Source organism: Manis pentadactyla, chromosome 5, assembly GCF_030020395.1.
Source record: "Manis pentadactyla isolate mManPen7 chromosome 5, mManPen7.hap1, whole genome shotgun sequence".
In the NCBI taxonomy this organism is placed as follows: Eukaryota; Metazoa; Chordata; class Mammalia; order Pholidota; family Manidae; genus Manis; species Manis pentadactyla.
In genome coordinates, this window is record NC_080023.1 from 31662231 (window position 1) to 31684631 (window position 22401).

General features: G+C 44.0%; 1 protein-coding gene and 1 long non-coding RNA gene across 13 annotated transcripts in view; one reads left to right on the top strand and one right to left on the bottom strand.

Annotated features, from left to right (window-relative positions):
• TBC1D1 (TBC1 domain family member 1) overlaps positions 1 to 22123 on the top strand; it is a 221079-nt gene extending 198956 nt beyond the window's left edge. For all 10 annotated transcript variants that reach the window (XM_057502149.1, XM_036908455.2, XM_036908458.2 and 7 more), the window contains 5 exons: positions 2337 to 2581; positions 4584 to 4743; positions 11345 to 11514; positions 17818 to 17991; positions 21627 to 22123. In XM_057502149.1, coding sequence (XP_057358132.1) covers positions 2337 to 2581; positions 4584 to 4743; positions 11345 to 11514; positions 17818 to 17991; positions 21627 to 21875 — 998 coding nt within the window. In that variant the 3' untranslated portion in view covers positions 21876 to 22123. The remainder of the gene's footprint in view (positions 1 to 2336; positions 2582 to 4583; positions 4744 to 11344; positions 11515 to 17817; positions 17992 to 21626) is intronic.
• LOC118924048 (uncharacterized) overlaps positions 7504 to 22401 on the bottom strand; it is a 42665-nt gene continuing 27767 nt past the window's right edge. Inside the window, exons 4-5 of one of the 3 annotated variants that reach the window (XR_008997715.1) lie at positions 20952 to 21136; positions 7504 to 10417 (exon numbers count right to left, since the gene is read on the bottom strand). This is a non-coding gene — a long non-coding RNA (uncharacterized LOC118924048). Of the gene's footprint in view, positions 10418 to 15619; positions 16560 to 20509; positions 21137 to 22401 lie in introns of those variants that run through there. The other 2 variants (XR_008997714.1, XR_005029440.2) reach the window with 2 other exon arrangements.

The following is a 22401-nucleotide window of genomic DNA, read 5'->3' on the forward strand; positions in this document are numbered from 1 at the left end:
CTGAGGACAGAGTATGAGAAGTCTTGTGGGGTTCCTTCTTCATACCAGCTTGCTAATAAAGCTCATGTGTTTCAAAGAGTTCAGTGGAAGGTTGGCCTTTGCATAACATACCCTTCTTTGGTAGCAAAGCTGTGGGGTAGGTGGCTGTAGCCACCCCTGGAGGCTACCCAGGGGGCTACCTCCCTCAGACAGGGTACACAATTTGCAGGGCCTGTTGCAAAATGAAAATACAGAACTCCTTTTTCAAGAATTATTCAGAGTTTCAAGAAGGCAACAGCAGAACATTAAATCCAGCAAGAGGCGCTTCTAAGCACAGTGCCGGTGTAACTGCAAATCTGACAACTGTTGAGGGCCTGATTGGCAGGCATGCCCTCTTCAGAATCTTCGAGGGTTAAATGAGAAAAGTCCAGTCCACAAGCTGGGCCAATTAGTGTAAGCTCTTTGAGAGGCAGGATCTAATGTGAGAGGGTTATCTGAATTGCAGAAATGCTAAGACTGGCAGATTATATTTCAAAATAAGCCTTTCCTGGTGTTCCTCCATGCCACACGACTCCTGTGCATTCTGCCGCATGTCCCTATGTGAAACCCAGAGAAAGTGGGGGAGGGGTGCATGCCGGGCTGGGGCAGGGACATGTGTAAACATGAGGGGTGAGATGTGCTCTCTCTGCTTGGAAGCTGGTGAGGACAGTGAAGTGAAGAGCTTCTTGTCTGTTTTTGCCCTAGCCCTTTGAGAATATGAGGAAAGCCATTATACTCATGCTGTCCAGAATGATAGCCACATATGAAATATCGCTGGTCCAGAGTGAGATGTGCTGTCAGCATAAAGGATACACTGGATTTCAAAAGCTTAGTATGAAAAAAAAATGCAAAATGTCCTTCTAATAATTTATATATTGGTTACATGTTCAAATGACAATTTTATATATGTTGGATTAAACAATGTCCTATTAAAATTAATATTCACCTGTTACTTTTTAATGTAACTGCTAGAAAATTTAAATCGTGTATGTGGCTCACATTAGCAGTCCTTGTCTACGCTGTTCTAAACTTGGAAAGTGCACAGACATGACTACATCCCCTCTACGTACATGCACACTGTCAGTTCTGCACACAGCCCCAGAGGTTCAGAGACGCCAGGGGCCCCCCTCACAGTTCCTAGGTTAACAGCCCTGGAGTGGAGGATGAGGCTGGGAAGGGTGGGTGAGGGGAGTGTGCAGAGCCCCAGGCGAATGGTGTAAAATTTGTTCCTGGAGAGCTATTGGTTGCTTTCTAGCAGTGGAGAGACATGTGCAGGATGTGTTTTGGGGCCATTTGTTGGGAGAGAGGCAGAGCAGACGATAAGCACTCAGGAAACTATTGAGACTTGCTGTTCTCTTAAGTTCAGATAAACCAGTCTGGATTAACTGCTTTCTCACAAGGCTGAGGAAGAACATGTGACTGTATCTTTCTCCCTTTGCTGAGACTGAATAATTAGGTGAACAATTACTTGTGGTCTCAGTGCCCTTGCAGCCTTTGCTGGTGACCAGACCAGGTCGTAATGCTCACCTGAGTCCAAGCTTGGCCTTCGGCTTGGCTCTACATGTTTCTGCTCATAATCAGGCACTTTTCTGCTCCCTGGAAGCCCGCTTCCCCATCAGTCACATTCCAGAAGGAGAGGGGCTGAGGTAGGATGACAGGCATCCTCCATAAAAGCCTCCCGGACAAAAGAAGTATTTAAGCCTTATCTGAACCCCAGCTTTTTGTGAAAATAGCCAGGATGTTGAGAGGCTTTTTTTTTTAAACCTCTTTCTGGAAGGTAACTGCTTTATGTAAAAGAAAACACTGGCTGTTCCTCAGTCTTTTAAAGCACCACCTGTGGTTTAAAAGTACAGAAATATGCATGTGGCATGAAGCATTTACAGGCAAAATACAGGCAGTCTGGGAAAAAGTGTTCAGGGAGTGTCTGGCAAGGTGAGGACCTTGGCCGCATTTAGATGATGTTTGGGTAGCGTGGTGGTAGAGAATTCTTCACAGCTGTCAGCTCCTCTGGAGAGTAGGGAGATGCTTAGAGGGTTGACAGTTTTCTTTTTGTTTTAGATTGAAATCCAGATACCTGCAGGGACCGTACATAGTTCTAATTTCTTTCCCTGAAGCACCACAAAAACCCACATGAACAATGGCTGATTTTTAATTGCAAACAGCATTTCAAGAACCATCAGCTGGCCTTGTCTACAGAGCTGATTTATGACATGACCCAGCTTCTAAAGAGCTGTTGATTTAACCTGAAGCACTTCGCATTTCTGGTTCAGTTGACTTTTTTTTCCCTAAATCTCAACCATTGTGTATTGTGTTCACAGGGCGAACCTTTCCAACGCATCCGTACTTCTCTGCCCAGCTAGGAGCAGGGCAGCTGTCCCTTTACAACATTTTGAAGGCCTACTCGCTTCTAGACCAGGAAGTAGGATATTGCCAAGGTCTCAGCTTTGTAGCAGGCATTTTGCTGCTTCACATGGGTGAAGAAGAGGCATTTCACATGCTCAAGTTTCTGATGTTTGACATGGGACTGCGGAAACAGTATCGGCCGGACATGATTATTTTACAGGTAGAGAACATTCCTTACGTTCTTAGTAGAGACAAATGCCAGAAATCTTTGATCCCTTTCCAGGTCTGCTTATGGAACCTTTGCCATCGGTTGACATTATAATCGCTGTTGTTGCTGAGAACTTGACTCTGTGCTACGCATTATACTAAGTGTTTCATATGTACATATCTCCTCAGTAGCCCTCAGCAAGACACTGTTAATCAGCTCAATTTATAGATGGAAAATTAAGGCTCAGATAAGTTACACAATTTGACTGGGTCACACAGCTGGCAAGTGGCAGAGTTGGGATTTAAACCCAGGCCTGTCTGCAGGGCCTTCCCTTTTGTACTTTCTCTAACCATCTTCAGGGTATCTAATTCCTACCTCCACTTCATTTGTACTTCCTCTGCCAGAGACCCCCACCCCACCCCAACCCTTGTCCAGAGCTCAGCTGAGATACCAGCTCTTCCTGAACACCACCCCCTACTCCCATCCCAGGATTCTGTCACATTGTCCTGTCATTTCATTTGCATAACACATTCACTGCCTGCAATTACCTTGTTTCCTTATTCATTTGCCTGTTTATTTTCTGCCTTTCCTTAGCCTGTATCTTGACAAAGGAGGGGTCTTGCCCACCTTGGAGCTGTGTCCCTAGCTCCTAGAACAGTGTCCGGACTGCTGTAGGGCCCAGTCAATGTTTGTTGAGTGATCAAGTGGCAGGTCAGATCGAAAGAGAGCCAAACAGCAGTGTGTGCAGGTGCTGCTGACACCTTCAGAACTCTGGACCTGCTTTGGGGAATATTCCTAAATGGAGGAGCACGTGTCTGTGTGTACTTACGGGCAAGATACTACGCTTTCAGGAAGCGTTCTTAAAACAGATACATTAGAACCAAGGACTCTATCAGAGCATCACATTGCATGGTTAAAAATCCTTTCCCCTCCACCTGGGCAATGTGAACCACAAGAACGTACATCTCAAAAAAGAAAGCCATTTCATTCACTAAAAGATTTTCACCCACATCGCATTTTCCACACATAACTGGTAGGTTCTCCCTACATTCTCCCCATTAGCTCTAATGTGTGCCTGCCATCTAAGAGAACAGAATTTTGGAGTTTCATATAATTTAGTAAGTATTGTAATATAAGACTATATGGGCTGGTGACCTTGATAATTAAGATTCTTTGTGATATGAAAAGCCACAGCTGGTATTCAGGTGGACTCTGTTGTCTATACCCCTGGAAACAGTTTTTCCTAGTTCAGGCAGGCTATATCTACCTTGTAGACTCCCAGAAGGTTCTGACCCTCTCTAGGTTGGTTGTTTGGCCTCAGACAGTGGGCCTCCTGAAATATGAGCTGGCCCCATGCTCCCTGTGAGCCCTGGGACCCATCACGGGCTTCCTGCCAGACCTCTATCAGTCTCTAAAGAGGGGACGCTTTATGCTGAAGTTCAGCTGTAGTTGTAAAAGTTATCTTCCCCATCTTGTGATAAACACTTCTAATTTTAACTTACCCAGGATATGTATATTTGATATGTTATAAATCTTAGGAAATCACACTTGTCCTGCCTTTTGAGTATTTCAGGGGATCCAGAGAGAATTCACTAAGTGAACAGGTACAATAGAATTGTTCTAAGAATCATCACATGCCCTCACTTCACTCTTAGCAGAGAGGCTGGCTTTTTACTTCTGATTCCCCCAAGTTTGTATTTTGCTAGGAATGTGTATTTGTAAGAGAACTTATGAAATATTTTCACAACACAGATGTTTATATTCTCTTAGCCAGGGAACAGTAAAAAAGAAAGGAAATGGTAGGACAAGGCCCAAAGTTAGTGTTCTGGGCTATGACTCGCCAGTGCCCCACCTGTCCTGGGTACCCAGTAAGCGCTGGTTGGATAAATGAGCCGTTGAGATCAGTGGGTATCGCAGTCTAACAATTCTTCTCCCACACACGGTGAGTGGGGTAAGTAACTGAATACATGTGGCAGGTAACTAATTCTGACCCCTGTGTGCATGTGTCCCTCAGGTCCAGATGTACCAGCTCTCCAGGCTTCTCCACGATTACCACAGAGACCTCTACAATCACCTTGAGGAGCACGAGATCGGCCCCAGCCTCTACGCCGCCCCGTGGTTTCTCACCGTATTTGCCTCACAGTTCCCACTGGGATTTGTAGCCAGAGTCTTTGGTAAGTGTGCCTAAGCCTGTTTGCCAGGACCAGTCTTCTCCTGGTAGATCAGAAACATTTATTGTTGCTATTTATTGTCACTCCATGGTGAGTCTTCTTATGTCTACAGTTTTATCTTCTGTGAGAACAGGGTATTATTTGCCGTTCTAAGTTTAGTCAGCATTAGGTCTTAAGAATTCAGGACCTACTAAAGTTCTCATAATCACTGGGCTTCCCTAGGTGTCTTCACCATGTGTGATTTAGACCTGATACCTTCCCCACCAGGCTCTCCCTAGAGCAGGCATCTTGCAGACTAGGCCCGGGAGCCCCAGACGTATGTTCCAGATGGATATCTCTCACGAACCGTCTTCCTCAGCCTCTCTGGACTGGAGCTCTGTTCACTGATGGCTCTGACTGACGACATGCGGGCTGCTGTTCTTTCTAGATGCCCTTCCGCGTCTTCCCTGCCCTTGCTCTTCATTTCTCTGCCAGCTCCTTCTGGAGACACCACTGTTGATGTGTCCCTGTTAAATCCTCACATGCCCCCTGCCCCACCTTCTCAGTGCCACAGCCACCCCAACGTCTGTGCCCCACTGTGACTGAAGTTTGTTCACATTTGTCATATTTTTAACCTTTCAAGAAGGTTGTCTCTGTCAGTGTTAAATAGGTGTTCACGTGCCGAGTCACACTGCCCTGAGATGGCAGGGATGAGGCCGTCCTCTTGGGTGCAGGAGCCAAGTGAAACGCTGAGCGCTGTCAGTTCTTGTACAATTCATGTGTGTTTTCCCAGCTTCAAAAGGAAATAATCATTTTGATAATTCCGGTTCTTTCTCTTTTCTTACTGTGGAGGAGGAGATGATTAAAAAATTGTGTTTTTTAAGTGTCATTTATGTCCGGTTGCCTGATAGCTTTAGAGCCTGTAATCTTGTATTTCTTTAGATTTGTTTTTAGAATTAGAGGAAATTGGAATTAAAGGGATTTTAAAAACATTGAGTAAGTACTATATTTTAGGCATATTTTGGGAAGACAGATTGTAATAGCCAAAATCAAGAAGTCCTAAAATTTGCTCTTTAGGATTGGTGGGTAGCATCATCTGTCTTCTTTCCTCCTCTTCCCTACAGAGTACTAGATGTTTACTATTACTTCTACCCACAAGAACATTTAAAGAATTTCCCATGTAGCTTTACTAGAAGAATCCACATTCTTAAAATAGTAACAACCTCCCATTTTGTGTAACTACCTCCCCAAATTGATTTTCATAACCAATCATTGAAAAAATAGATACTAAAAACTCTCTTCTGGTTAAACAAATCATTAGTGAGATTTCATAAAGATTTTATATATAGTTTTAAAAAAAGATAACCTAAAAGCCTCAAATTTGTCCACTTAGTTTACTAACACAAGAGTCACAGAAAGTCTGAGATCTCCAGCTGTAGACTTCAGTCCTTCTTACCAAATATTACTGTGTTTTTACTCTTATTACTGTGGAAATGAAAAGAAAACCATTAGCCCTCCTTACTTCCGTGTTCTCCTGCTCTTTTATTTTCCACAGGGTAATGGAGAAGGGGTGACGATGATCATGAGAGGGGAAGGAGGAAGTATTCCCTGTCTTTTGAAAACAACTCAAATATCGAATTATACTGTTTGTGAAAAAAAAATTCTACCAGGGGGGCTGGGCAGGAGGGGCTGAGAGGTCAGCACTGAATGTCACCTCGCCCAGCAGTGATCTGCTGCCTGCAGCAGTTTTGGGGTCTCAGGCCATAAAACTCTAGGAGAGATATCTTTTTTAGGCTTCGTAAGTCGGTAAGAGGCTTTAACAACAAATAAACCAACAAACTCTGTTTTGGACATGACAGCCCTTCTGTTGCAGGATATTTGGAACTCTAAAGCTCCTTCTAATGACTTCATAAATTAAAAGCTAGAGCCAGTATAAGCAGGATATTTTTCTCTATATTATGTAGTCAGTGGTGGGTCTTAGAGTTTCTTATACATTATTCATAAAGATGCCAGTGTCTATGTAATTCCTGGGCCCCACAGAGCCCTGCTGTACTAAGTGCATTTGTGTCCAGCTGGCTAAGGGATCAGGGTTCCTCAGATTCTAGGCAGGAAATGGGAACTCAAGACTGCCCTGTGTTGTGATGTCATTTTGCAAAAATGGCTGGGTTTTTGCACAATCTATCCCATCTGTCCATACTTAAAAACAAACCTATTTTATGAGTAGGTTCCATAGAAAAGACTTTTTTAAAAAAAGCCATTCCTGTATATAGTGTCAGTGACTTGAACTATGTTGTTTACCATGATGGTAGATAGTTTAGTTTTAAATCCCAAAGCCAGCCATTCATGCACGGTAGTCTTTTGGCCTGAAGCCCATTTCATTATAAGTCTTTAGGCCTGGGTAAACCCTAAAAACAAATGGACATTTGTCCACTGTTCACAATTCCCATACAAAGGATTCTCAGCTTGCAGTCTGCATAGCTCATATATTAAAAGGTTAAATTAATTATATGCTACTTTGAAGGACAGTTGCTGGTGATGTCCGTGCCTTAACCTTCAATGGCATCACACTTCCGAGCGTCAGGCCTTCTGTTTGGGTACCATGTGCTACCTCCTGTGTTTTTCGAGTTTGGCTGTAGAGGGGTCCCTGGAGAAAAGCTCTGTTCACCTTCGAATCACAATCACATCTACCTGCTGGGGAAAACCTGAGACAGCAGGCCAGGGCCTGCTACTGAGGGAAGAGGAAGTTCCTGATGTTTGCTGTGAGATGTGCTGCCAAGATGAGAGGAGGTGGAGCATAAAAACTCAAGGTTTAGCAAAAAACACAGAAGCTACCTGTAACACAGGGAACGATTCAGAGAGGTTTGAGGACTAGACCACACGGGGAAAACAAGATTGTCTAAGTGGCTGGGAAAAAAGTCTGTGGGTGCTGTCACACAGCAGTGGTGTGCGTTTTTGTAAAATCTGTGCTGCCGTCCTGCAAAGCTGCCATCATCCTTCATTTCCCTCCTGCCCATCCCCGGTGGGAACGTGGGGCTGTCCCACCTAGTGGACTACAGCCTCCCAGCAGAGTGGTAAGGAGAGAGATAGCGCTTGACAAAGTCACAGGTGGCTGGAAAAGAGATGCAGGAATAAGTTCGCTTCCTCACCTTGTGCTTTGTGTTTATTGTTTTCCTACTTAGGAAAATTGCACCTTTATATCATGGGGAGTTTCAGATAGAGTTCCAGGTCACATTAACACAGTAACAGGGCTGCTGAAATGTCTTCAAAGGAAAGGGATTATTTGTGACATTCTCAGCAAGTAATTTGCAAAGTGCTAGAGTCAGCTGAATTTAAGGTTCCCTTTACTTCCTGCTTGGTAAAGCCCCTTGCCTGTTTTGAGGTGGCTTGAAAGAGAAGAGGGGAAAGGAAGTTGGCCACAGTGTTCTGAGCTGCCTGCTGGCTTTCCTGAGCAGTGATTTTCAGAGGTGGGAAGTTAACTCACTTTTCTAAGATTATTGGTTTTTAAAACAATTTTCCAGAATGTAAATGTGTGAGGATTAGAAGATGGACAAAAATGAAAATAATTGGATTGGGGAAGTGAGTTTATAGGTAACATTTTTCTTTACTATTATTTAAAAGTTAATTTTTAAAATGTCCAGAGAGAGAAAAGGTACTAAATGTTTAAGCATATAGGTACTAGGTATGGGTGATTGTAAGGGATATAGTTCTTGCCCCCAAATGTTTTCAGATAAGTTTAGGAGCCCCTTCCTCAAGCAAAACTTTGAGGAGGAACCCTTCCTTCAACCCTTCAGGCATATTCCTTCATCATACACCCAGAGGAACCCTGTAGCTGAGGCCTCCCCAGTCAGAGGCTTCTAGGCTGAGCTCTCCCAGCCTCACTAGTGCACACCTGGCGGCTTGGCTTTGGAAGTAGGGGTCTAGGAGCACTGGGGAGTCCAGCATCCTGCAGCTGGCAGCATGTACTTGTGAATCTGCTGGGAGAAATTGGCGGGGTCTTGTCAGTGGCTCCTAAATGGTGGCTTTTCTCTGTCTAAAGCCAACCAGCCTTTGCAAGGACAGACCCACACCTGAATCTCTTTACCGAACATCTCCTTACCAGTGCACTGACCTGCTCAGAAGAAAAAAAACTGAAAGCCTTCAGTGACCCCCACTGCACTCTGGGTATAGACCAGCGGGGCCAGGGCAGAAAGCCAGTGGTGATCTGGCCCCACCCTTGGCCCATGGAGCCTGAGCTCTTGCCTTCCCATACTCTTTCCAGGCCTCCATGTGTGATGTGGATCCTTCACACCTCTCTACTCTTACTCCTTTTCCTTCTGCTCAGAGTATTGTTCCCTGACTTCTTATCGAGCAAGTATCTAGGATATTCAAGACTGAGTTTGGCAGTCGCCTTTTCTTGGGCCTACTTCCCTCCTTTTGTCCCCTAACACCCTCAGCCTGACGACCAATCCAGTAGTTGGAGTCTCTACAGTTTGCACTTTGTGCCCTGTGCATTGCTTAACCCCAGTGCCTGGCATGGATTAGATGCCTAGGGAATGCTTTATTACTTAAATTCGAAGAGTGCTCTTAAGATGCTGAGAATAGCATTAAGAAAGAACGTTTCTTTTTTGGTATGTTAAATACAGACAGACCCAATGAAATAAACATGTCCAAGGTTATTTATTTATTAATTTTTAACATAGCAACAAAGTTAAACGTAACAAACACCTCTCCAAACTTTTGTTTTCTTCATACAGTCCAGAAAAGCCTGAGTTTGGAATCATAGGAAGCACTCTGTTAAGTAGAGTCATTATAAAAACCAAGATCCTAAAGACATAAAGCTTGGGAGACCCACTGTGCGCTGCAAGAGGCCGCTGGTGTGGACGGAGTATTTGATTACACTCATACAACTTCCCTGGCAATTACTTGTTTTAATTGGCTTAGATGTGGTTTAGATCTAATTTTAAGGTACTCGTCCCTTAGAGACTAGAGACCCTGAGGAGGTCATGCAGGCCTTTCCCAGGATCCCTGCAAAAGCATCTTGATATGTTTTTGATAGATGACACCAGTTTTTGTTCAGCTCTAAGTGTTCATTATTGAAAGAAAGTCTTACTATCTAAAACACAGAAACTTCAATTTTACTTTGTTTTTGGAAATGTCCTTTTTGTTTAAAAATACATCTTATAGATCTTTTCATTTCCTGTAGTGGTGAAGTACATGGGTAGACTGCATATTTTGCAGAGCAGACATTTCACAGGAATATTCTTCCAGGGCACTGTCTTGACATGTGAAATACTTCCCTTAAGAAGAAGGCAGCCATTGGTCCTTTTCAGTTTTGTGGGGCCACCCCAGACTGAGCAGTTATGCCATTTGGGGAAGCAGTGTGGCCCTAAGCTCTGTGGGAGTGACAGGCGGGTCTCTGCAGTATCATGGCTTAGGGCTGCATGCAGCCTGGCACCGAGTGCACTTACGTGGTTAATTCTTCATGAGGGTCACAGAGCATCTCCAGGGCTTACTCAGCACCCCTCCTCAGCCTCCCCCAAGTCTCAGGCGCCTGTATCTGTCCTGTGCACCACCCGCAGTCCACTGACTGCGGCCCCTTCCCCATTTGCAGAATGCCATCCAGCCTTTGGGAGGCTCAATGCCAGGGGTTCTTCCTCTCATCTGCTTTCGTTTTCCTTGGCTTGATGAATTGTATGACTTCTTTGTCTCTCCCATAATCCTGCAGTCAAAAAAAAAAAAAAACAGAAGTACTGAGAGTTGCTTTTAGTTAGACTTGTGCTGTCATCTTTAAAATAATGTATATATTTTTTGCATTATTCCAGTTGTTAGGTAGGTTGCTTGTGCCTTAGCCCCAGAACAATGCGACTGTCTTTCTTAAGTGGCTTGAACTCTGTGACAAAGGGGGAGCCGGGGCTGGGCTGAGTGTGTACCCAGTTGCCTCAGCCACTTGCCCTCCATCTCATTCTGTACAGTCAGTGTAGGGATGGCTAACCTTTGCTGTCCTAAGAAGAAAACATGGCAAGACCAAGACACTAACTCTGACAAAATTCTTTTAGTCCCTCTGGAGGAAAATATTTTTTTATCCACTGTTAATGCTAAAATTCAATGTAAAGTATTTAATAATGTACTTCTGCAATTATGTAGACATTTTACAGTTTTTAGAGATCTTTTCATTGAACCACTTCAAAACAGAAGAAACAGGCTTTTTAAAAATTTTCTCTTAATTTCTGATGCTGTGTATCTAAAAATATTTTTTTACCAATAAAAACATGTTTTAGTAACTCCTTTAAAATCCAGAGCATTACCAGAAAAAATAGACTAATAAAGTTTTTATTTTAATAAAAAGTTGTCTTTTTCTCAGTTTAACTTTGAATGAAGCATGTTTGAATTTAATATATTTTTGGAGCAAAAAAAGGATCTGAACCCATGATGAAATCTTGGCAGTATATTTGTATTTCTTTCTTTATCTACAGTATTGTCTTGACAAGCCCATCTGAAGTATCAGGCTCTTAAAAAGGAAATAAAGTTTGCAGTTTGGGTTTGCATTTCCTACCACCCTGTGCTATGATCTGTGGAAGAGGAAACGAAATGGTAGTTCATCAGAAACTGGTTTGGTTTAACTTTCTGTATTTCTGTTTTTTCCCAGATATGATCTTTCTTCAGGGATCAGAGGTCATATTTAAAGTGGCTTTAAGTCTTTTGGGAAGCCATAAGCCCTTGATTCTGCAGCATGAAAACCTAGAAACCATAGTTGACTTTATAAAAAACACACTACCCAACCTGGGCTTGGTGCAAATGGAAAAGACCATCAATCAGGTATGATGCATTCCAAACCTTAGTCTTAAGCTATCCTGGATAGGAAGAAGCTTAACATTTTTTTTGATCAGTACCTATTTCCTACCACTTTATATTCTGAGGAGCATCTTGTGTGATACCTGGCATGTAGGAGACACATTGCAAATATGTATGCAGTGATTAAATGCATGTCTGAGTGTGCATAATGTCATGGTGCAGTGGCACATGGGAACGTGGTGGTAGTGTTCATGTGTGACAGCTAGCACTGGTTATCAGTACTTATAATTGAGAGGCTTCACTCCCTAGTCATTTATTCTTCTGAAATAGATTTATTCAATTTGGTCTTTTGTGAAATGAGCACTTTGATTATTCTGCTGAATGTATTATTTGGAATTTTCTAAAAATAACTCTGATTGCAGAGTTGTGATAGAGTATATATTCTATAAGTTGGTTCCATTATGTGGTTTTTAATAGAATTCAGTTCCACATTTGTGGTTTCAGCACTTCTGGTTTCTGTATACCGTAGAATCATTACTTTTTGTAGTGTTAGGGGTGAAGGGGTGAAAGAAAGAAATACAAATTGAGCCGGAAATTACAACTAGACCAGTTGTTAAATGGTCTGGGTTAAGGGTGGGAGCAGATTTTGACTCTGCATAAGGAAGAATCTTCCAGTAATGACTGTTGACTATGAAAGTCTGAGCTGCTTAGCAGAGGGTGGCATCACCATTGGAAATGTCCAAAGGCTGGATGGCTAAGAATATTCTGGAAGAGATTTCTGTACCTAGGCAGTGCAGTTGCAGTCAGGCCTCACACAAGCCTAGAACTTAGCTGCTCTAAATATAGTGAAAATGTAGAGCAATTAGATAAAATCAAATAGGAAACTGAGGCTTTATTTTTCTTTTAAAACTTTATTCTGAGGGTCTCTGATATTCCCAGGAGGAACCTGGAAATTCCAGTAGATTGCACCCAGATGCAGCATCTGTGATTTCATTTGCTGCACAGAAAAAGAAGCAACTCTAGCCTGGGAAAGGAAGAGGGTTCCATCCCGAGTGCTCCTTTGGGTCCTGCACGTATCACATGCCTACAGGAAAGAACAGCCCTCCCTCCCTGCTCTCCCATCTTTTGATGATTCATGGGCTCTGTATCCCTCTGTGTCTTACTTCTCTGGCACAGTCCTCTCATTGTGAAGAACTTTGGCTTGTGGAGACCCTACTTTGGCCAGGTCCTGTGTGACTCTCTACACACAGGATCTCATTTAGTCATGACTGAATTCCGGAGAAAAGAGGTGGTTTTAACCCATGAGAAACCTAGGGCCCAAAGTGGTAAATGCACCGGCCCCCAGTCACTGCTGCAAAGGGGACGGTAGGGTTTCAGATCCAGGTCCTCTCTCCTCAGAGTCCTTTAACAACAATTCAGCACCAACAAGTGCTTGTGGGTCTCATTTCATTACAAGAGTTTTTCTGTTTTTTACCTGTATTTTCTGAATTCTCTACCCTTTTGATTCTTTAATGTCTGACATTTATGTACATTTATTCCCTTTTAGAGCTTTCATTACATATACGTATATTTTCTAAGTATAAAATTTCTCTGGGGCAAACAGGAGAGCCTTGGTCTCTCAACCAGAACTAACCTCGGCGCCCAGGGAGCACCTTGACTTTGCCCCAGGCTCCTGACTACAAGGCGGGCAGTCTCAACTGACATTCCATTTACCTCCTGGGTATTGAACCCCCCACAACAAGAAAATTCCATTTTCCTCCTCTTTTCTGTAAAGGATACAGAGTGTCAGGTGCTCTTAAATGTTGGAAGAACAGAAATGGACATAACATGGAGAGAGAACAGTTTTGTGTGTACGTACCTGATTTGTTTCAGGCAGCTGTTTTGAATTTGGTGTCCTTTATTCCACTGATTCCCTAACTACCCTGGGAGATGTATTATAATCCCCATTTTTATAGATGGGGAAATGGGGCATGGAGAGAGTGACATGCCCAGCACCCTGTATAAAGTAGCTGAGCCAAGAATGTCATGTGTCTCTAACACCAAAGCTCATCCTGTGCAGAAAATGAGCATGTAATCCAGTAATTACAAGTGTGGTGAAGAGCCACAGTGGTGCTTGTGCAAGGGCTTATGGGAGCTAGGCTGGTGGAAAGAGTGAGTGAGTGCTGAGAACTCAGGGAATTGAGTTTTGGGGGCTGGGGGCTGGGAGTGGTGGTGTAGAGAACACAAAATCTACATTTTGGGCCCAGGTTTTCATTCTGCCAACAGCCTTGATGGAAAACAGTTATAATGCCGGGCATCTCTCTACCTCCTTTCCCTCCCATGTTTTCCATCTGGAACTTGACACCTGAGTGCTCCCTATCAGATTTGCTACTCCCCCACACCCCCCTCTGCTCCCTCTACCCCAGAGGGTTCTCTAGTCCAAGGCCTACTGAGGAATGAGGCTTGAGGTACATTGCACTTTCCTCTGCAGCCTTAGACAACCCCCCAGGCTCAAATCTTGGAGGTCCCCAGGGGAGCAGTGATAGAAGCACTCATTGCACCCAACTGAGTGTGGATAGGTGGAGTCTGGGTGGCCCCCTGTGACTGCTTTGGCCCCACTCCATAAATGCCCCCTTTATAGATAGCCTCAGCTTGAGCAGCAGGGACACAGCCTGCATCCAGGATGGGAGACAAGGTAGCTAAGGACAGGGCTCTGGGGTTTTGGCTCGATCTGAACAGGCTGGAAGCAGCCACAGAGGGACAGGCTGGCTGGAGTTGACAGAGTACAGGACAAAAAGACAAGGGTCTCTTAAGGCTGTGTGGTAGTTCGTCAGTGTGACTTAACTGTTGTCAGTTGACTATAAACCATAAAAATCCTAACCCAAGAAGGGGAGAAATCCTGGGAATAAACAGAATTCCAGAAAAGAAGAGGAAGTCAGGTTTGTGTTCTTGTTACACTGACTGCCTAAGCATCCTTAGTTCAGTGGAAGGAAGAAAAAACAGAGTTGAAAGGTGTCTTTGGGGAGTAGGGCAAACAGCCTGTTTTCAGCATCCCTTGAGCTCTATTGAAAGTGTGGCCCTAGACCAGTGTTGCCATTGTATAACGTAGGAACTTATTAGAAATGCAGAATCCCAGACCCACTGAGTCAGAATCTGCATTTTAACAAGATCCCCAGGGGATTCACACACACCCAAACATTTGAAACACTCTGCTATGGGCAACTTCATTAAAAACACACTAGACAGTTCCCTGTTCCAGGTGAGTTTGTAGAATGGAAACCAGAGTCTTAACAAGGTTCCTTTGTTCGGCAGACATGCTCAGATCCCAGCGGCAAGCCCACCGCCTCTGCCTTGGGAGAGGCCCTCACGGCTTGGGCGGTTTGCACTGTTTTTTAACAGGCCAATCAGTTGCTGTACCAGGAGGGTGGGGTACAGGGAGGGGAAATATTTTACCACTGGTATTGTTTAGAATTGCTCACATGCAGTGATAATAAAAAGCAGACTAATTTTTAGTTGGGTTTTTAATTGTTTTTAAATTCACTGCAGACACTGTGCCCCCTTACTGCCCATACCTGAGCCGACTGCCCCACTGTCCAGCCTTGGTATGCCACTGAGACCAACAGATTGGAGGAAGGCACTGGGGGCTGGGAAAGTGGAAAGTATGTGACTAGTTTTGCACCTCATTGTGCAGAGTGTCCACAACTGCAGAAATGCCAGGTCTACAATAGCAAATGAGCCAGGAACATAAACAGACAATTCACTGAAGACGGGATCCATCTAGGAAGCAATATCTGGGAAAATATTAAGCTTTATGTGTAATTTAAATCTAAATAACACGTAATGCGTTACCTACTAGATCAATAAAATGAAAATTTTAAATGCCAATACCTAGTGCTGAGGTTGTATACTGTGTCTGGCACATTTTTGTGTTGCTTATGGCATTGCACATTGATTATTCCCATTTGGGAAAGCAATTTGGCAATATGTTTCACAGGTCAGTCAAATATTCATACCCTTTGACTCAGTAATCCTGTTCCTTGGAATGTATCCTGGGAAAGTGGAAAGTATGTGGCTAGTTTTGCACTTCATTGTGCAGAGTGTCCACAACTGCAGAAATGCCAAGGAAACGATTCAAAATATGGGAAAAGCCATATGTACAAGAATGTTTAGGGTTGTCATTTATAACAACAAAAACTTACAAATAGCTAGACATCCAACCCTTGATGAATGGATTAACATGATTATGATATATCAAATAGGTAGAATACCGTGAAGCTATTTATGTTTATGGTTATGAAGAATATATAGTAATGTAAAAAATAATTGTTCGAGGACCAGGACTCTACTTTCAGCCACATACTGCCATGGTTTAGGGTAAATTCTAGGGCATTAACTGCAAAATCAGGGGCTGTAAGTGTTTTGGCAGCCAGGAGATAATGATGCAATTAAGCACAGATGATTATGGCCAGGATGGTTCCTAGGGATTAATGGGGGCCTGCAAGAGTTTATAGCTTTGGCACAGCTGAGAGCCATTAACCGTAGCAGCTCATCTATCTGTGTAAAAGGCCAGAGGTTTTGTTCTTTGGTTTTCCAGGTTAGGAGTTTATTTAAAAATGCATCTTCGTGGAAGAAAAAAAGTTTAACTGTGTATGACATTTATTCTGTACCATATTTACAATTACACACTAATGTTGGGGCAATCTCGGTTTTAATATTGGTGGTTTCTACTCTGAGCAATTCAGAAGTTCCATGATTGCAGCATCCTTTGTAATTTTGCTGAAGCATGAGGTTGAATATGAGGGTTTCATGGCAAGTGTGTAGAAGCAGATCCCTCAGCTAAGCAAGCACAGACTCAACTTGCCAGACATGTGCTGGGAAGTCCCATGAGCTGTTCATAGAACCCCCACAGCAGTGCTGGGAGGTAGGTGTCATCACCCACAAGTTGGAGGTCGAGAGAGGTCAAGTAACTTGCTCAAGGTCATGCAGGGAATTGCCAGTGGAGCCTGATTCAAGGGCTGACTCAAAGCCTGTGAGTCAGTCTCCTTGGTGCTGGGATAGAGGTGATAGTCCCCACTGACCTCTGGGTCACCCTGAGGGACAGCAGAGAGTTGGATCAATAAACTGCCCACACGACACACCACAAATACAACATGTGTTAGTTTTTCACTGTAGAATGACTTTTGTGCCGACTTAGTATTATCCGTTGAATTAAATTGAAAACCAGGAAGCTGCAAAATTAATCTCAAGGAAGAGAAGGTTGCTGGGAATGGTGAGAAAGTCAACATGACTTTTGAAAATTGATTTCAGGAAGGGAGGACTCTTCCCTGTTTGAATGCTAATAGGAGGCCATCAGCAGGAATGAGTTTTTCATTGATTTTAACTATGTTGGAGTCTCTTTCTTAAGGAAATGCCATGAAGAGTTCATTTCTGCTCTTATAAAGTCTGACTTCATTCTCCAAAAGTGTGTTCTGGTCATGCTGGCTTCTGTTTTTTTTTAATATGGTGATGGCATCCTCATGCACACTGGGGTCTCCCTCCTGTGCTGAGAGGCACAGCCTCCCGGGGTGGTCGTGCAGACCACGGAGGGGAAGGGAGAGGAGGCCTTGGGCAGCAGCCGCCTGTGCCTCCGGAGCCCACCTCCAGCACTGCTCCCGTGAAGCTTAGTCACCAGGAGAAAGTACAAACACGAACAGCTCACTCATGCACTTTGGGGTTGTTTTTCACACGGGTGCTTTTTTTTTTTTTTAATCAGTGTTACTATTATGGGAAGGAGGGCAACTCAGGCATTGTTTCATGTTCACTCATCTGTGTGGGTGACATTTGGGTTTTGGCTCATTTCTGCATATCTTGTGTGCAAAGGAGGGTTTTTTTAGTAAACAGTTCCATTACTTAGCTGTTCTGGTAACTCTGAAAACCCAACTGAACTATAATTAAACTTTGACTTGGTGACTGGGCAAGTAGGGCTATGATTCTTTTGTTTTGCTTTCTCCCTTTGACCCCTAGTTGTTGTATCTTAACATAATGCAATTTTCTGAGAAAAATGAAACAAGTCCTAAAATAAGAACTAAAAATAAGTTTTGCAAGCTTGTTTAAAAATAAGGTTTGGACTTCTGGAAAATGAGCATCAGATGCCCACCTAAGGTTACCTGAGGATTATTTCTAAATGTTTCTTTATATCCTTTCTTCCCAAATAAATCTGTTACCTTCTCAGCGCAGTTTTCTTGTTTCTCACTAATAGTTGCAGGCCTAGAGGAGGTACTTCGTGGGTGTTCACTGACGTGGTCTCGTGTGTGTGTGCGCTCGCATGTGCTCTCATTTTCAGTGCCCAATGACCTTTTTGTACCACAGGTGTTTGAGATGGACATCTCTAAACAGTTACAAGCATACGAAGTTGAATACCATGTGCTTCAAGAAGAACTTATCGATTCTTCTCCTCTCAGTGACAACCAAAGAATGGACAAATTAGAGAAAACCAACAGCAGCTTACGCAAACAGAACCTGGACCTCCTCGAGCAGCTGCAGGTAGAGCATGCTTCTAAAGCAGCTTCCCGTACCCTCGGGGTATGGTAGTTCATTAACTCCGGCAAGGCGCCAGCGGGCTGGGCTTTCCCACGACTGCAGGACCTCTCTCTCCCTGGTCTGTTTATAGTTGGGATCAAAGGTATCCCAGGAGAATTGGTCCTTTCTATCAAGGGGCACACAGATTATGCTTTCCTGAGGTCAGGCAGTCCTGGAGCTTTTTGAGAGGCTGTTTCTGTGCTTGTCCTTTTAGGAGTCAGGCCCAGAAATGAACTTGGGTTCAAGATGCTGTGGCACTCTTAGCTCAATGTCGGCAATTGTACTTTTGAGTAATAACGAACGAATCAAAGGCTTGAGCTTCCCTCAGTGGAACCAGCTAGGTCCATGGGGGGATGCCAGGGGAGGAAAGTGACACAGAAATCTACCTGACAAACAAGAGCATGTGACTGTGATCAGTGAGTCCTTGCTGCAAATAGAAGGGGTTGACTAGTGAAGGACCCAGCTCTCCCCTCTAGAAGCTTCCATTATAACAGGGATAAAAGTGATAAGGACATATGGCAGGAAGGCACACACAAACGGTGCACCCAGAAGCGGAGATGGGGCAGGCACTAGGGTGCAGCTCAGCACCTGGATCTTGCCCACACTGTCATCCTGGGCACATTGCCACCCTGCTCTGTCCTGTTGCCTTCATCTGTGGGACAGGGACAGAAAGAACCCCTAACTGCTTAGAATAGCTCCTTTACCAATTGAATGGAATGAAGTAACCACACAGTCTACTTTTTTAATGTCATGAATAGGTGGCAATGCTGTCACTGTTAAGCAGTTGTTTTAGGGGTGTTTTAAAACTTTTTTTTTTGAGTTGCTGCAGAGGAAAAAAAGACATATTTTTCCTTGAAATATATATTTTATGGTGTTGCTGGGCTATCCTTAGAATTAGCTTTCTGTCCTGATTTGAGCCTCTGACTTTTCCCAATAACAAGCTGCCTCTTTGCAGACATAATGTCAGTGATATGAGAAAGGCCAACATTTGAGAACTTAATAAATCAGCCCTTGTCTAAAATGCTCTCCTCCCATGAGGGAATTATCCCAGAAGACCTTAGGAGATACCACTGTGGAGGAACAAAGAAAAGTGCCTTCCCTACCAGTCCAAACTACCAGTCACATTCTGAGGTGTAGCTTCCTTGTGCCCCTTAGAGTGAGCTGTCCCAACTGGAAATACGCCAGTCTCCAGTCATGCCAGCTGTCTGCTGTAGCCTGAAGGGAAGGCTCAAGGGGATAAAGAGCCTTATCTGGCCTGTAAAGGTCTGCAGGGTAGGTGGCAATTTAAATGACTTCCAAACAAACAGTAGGCCCCTGAAATATGCCATGATGGAAACATTGCTAACAAAGCTCAGATTTGCCTTTGAAGCATTTGGCTCAGTAAGATAGGCTATACTCAAAAGTTCATTTTATTGGGTTAATGTCTGTGTGGGATTTTTTGGTGAAGGGTGGAAGTGATTGTTGCTTTGGTGATACTCTACCCCTTCCGTGAAGAGAGGGCATTGCTTAAAGTTGCTCAGTATCTAAATCCCTCAAGGAAAGGTGTCAAGCCGTCACTGGTAATAACAGACATTCTTGAAATGGTCTTTTGTGACTGTGTGGCTGTGCACTTCAGGACGTATCATTCAAGACAACAGCTTATGCCAGTCTGCCAGTATTTGGAGTCCTTGCAGTACCGGGTGCCTGGGGCTACCAGGATTCATAAGATACTGCTTCCCATGAAGAGTTGGGGTGGGGATTGTGGCATGTTAGTTTGTGGGCACATGAGTACAGTTTTCCCTTTACCTTCTGTGAGTCACCTGGATGCACTGCCCTTCAGCCAGACTATATATGTCTGTGAGGCTCATTCCTCTTTTCCTCTCCTTTCTTTTTTGTCTTTTCAAAATCCAAAGATACGTGTTTAATACAATACTTAATTTTCAAACATAAATCTTTGGTTTTTTTCCATAGTATTAAAATTGACCTATTTTCTAGCTTTGTTCTGTTCACGTAATTATTAGACATACCAAAATCCCATTTCTTTTCCTTTTTTTTTCCTTGTTAAACACCTGAGAATGTAGTCCAGCAACTAGAGACCATGCTATTTAACCTATTTTGTCCAGCAGCATATGTAAGACTTGCACAGAAATGCCAAATGGTGCCAAATAATTATGGGTATACAGTTTTCATAATAACGAACTACAAGTGCTTGTTGAGATCTCAACCAAGGTGCAGGATGAGTAATGGTTTCCTCCATGAAAGAGCTTCAGTCTCCTTGAGGAGACCTGACATTCACACAGAGCAGTAAGTGACCACACGTCATTTATGTAGCTCCCATCTAATCTGTGGTGCACCTGGGAATGCTGTGGGACTTCAGAATGAGCCACCCTTTGTGGGATGAGGTGGGATCCTTCCCGGGCCTTGACTGTGGGTAGGCTTGTGAGGACCCGAGTGAACTGCTTGGAGACACACACCAAGCACGACCACCCCCTGCCCGGTAAGCTGACAAACTTAGGATCTTGGTCCTTTTCTCCTTCTATTTTGAGTATTCCCATAGCACAGCAGAGCTAGACTTTGAGTCATGAGTTGTCTGGCACAAGTGTTATCTTGTTCAACAAACTGCTTCCCTTATTTTGAAAGTGAGAAAAAATATGTATTATTTTATCCCCCCTTAAAATAAATGGGGATGTGTAGAGGGCTGGACTGGATTAGTGAGAGAGAGCAGAACCCTTACTGACCCAGTGACCTGAGCACTACAGAACACAGCTGTGGGCTGAGGAATAAGCCTGAAAGACCTTGGGGACAGCAGCAGGAAGGTCAGGGTTTCTCTGGATTTTTCAGGAAACCCCTCAGTCTCACTAAAGCCAACTAATTTGCCTGGGAAGCCAGCCCAGGGGTTAGAGAGAGGAGGAGGGGTTACTGAGAGAAGCAGCATGAAATTCTACCTTGCTGACATTAATGTGTGCTCAGGGCTGAGGATGGAGACAGGGTGGGAGTGAGGACACTGCTCATCTCTGTGGTGGTGGTGGCCCGGCACTCAGACCATGCAGCAGCCTCTTGGCCATTGTGAGCACTGCACATGTGTTCTGGGAGAAATGCCCGTGTTCCTTGACATAGTGATGTCTTGTTACTGTAAGGAAAAGAAAAAGAATTTCAGATTAGAGAACTGTTATTACTTGGCCTTCCCATGGAAACCAGTGTGACTGTCAGTCTGAAACCAATTTGTACATGCTTAAGTATATGTATTAGTTAAAATAGGCCAGATTGTGCTGCAATAATAAGTAAAGCTCCAAACCTCAGTGGCTTAGTATAACAGAAGTCTTTTTGTCCCTGAAGCACCACCTTTGTTCATGAAGCCTTCTTGGCCATATCAGAGCTCTCACTCTGTGAAGCCACCATCTCAAAATGTTGCTTCCAAAGTAGCCACAGTAGGGGAAGAAAAAGCTGGAAGGTGTCAGAGTGCCCAGCCTCCCTGCAAGGAATGTGGGAGATGTAGTCTTCCTGTGTGGGCAGAAGGACTGATTATAAACCATAGACTTGTCTCTGTCAAAATATGGCTCCAGAGTGCCCCCGTGTTTTCACTGGGCAGTGACACTCTCATTTCTTCTTTTATTCTCCAGGTGGCAAACAGTAGGATCCAAAGCCTGGAAGCCACAGTCGAGAAGCTCCTGACCAGGGAGAGTAAGCTGAAGCAGGCTACCCTTGCCTTAGAGCTGGAGAGGTCAGCCCTGCTGCAGATGGTGGAGGAGCTCCAGAGGCCGCCTGCCGGGCGGAGGGCCCCGAGCCTGAGCCCACAAGCAGCTGACAGCACAGGAGACAGCCCCACACCAGAGAAGGGCTCCGGAGGAGGCGGTGCAACACCATCCTAACACAGTCCAGGCCTTAACAGAGAGAGAAGATGCTGGAGGTGGAGAACAAACTGTGAGGCTTGCTTCTCAGGGAGGAGACTGGCTTGCCAGTATGCAGATTCTTCTGAAAGAAAACTTGCAATTCAGGGGGGCAAATGTCCTGGTGTTTTTATTGTTATTTAGGTTCTAGTTTGTCCCTTCTCTGGCCCCGATTATTGTACTTGGTAGATTTAGTGGCATGGGCACAAATAAATGCACCTTTATGTTTCCTTGTTTGGTATTGCTGTGTTTGTAAAGAGCATCCATAACCTGGAGTTTCAGAAGCTGGAAGGGCTCCAGATGATCCCTCTCTGCGTGACTACATGTTAGGGTGGCAGTTGGCCCTTTTCCATTATTGTTATGGAAGCCCCGGGTGACCATTAGGAAAGATCGAAAGTGATTTATTTAAATTTGACATCTTGAATTTGATTACTACCCTCGGTATTTAATGAAATGTGTCTTTTAAAAGTATTTTTTCATTTTTTTGCTTAGCCCTTAAGTATCAAAA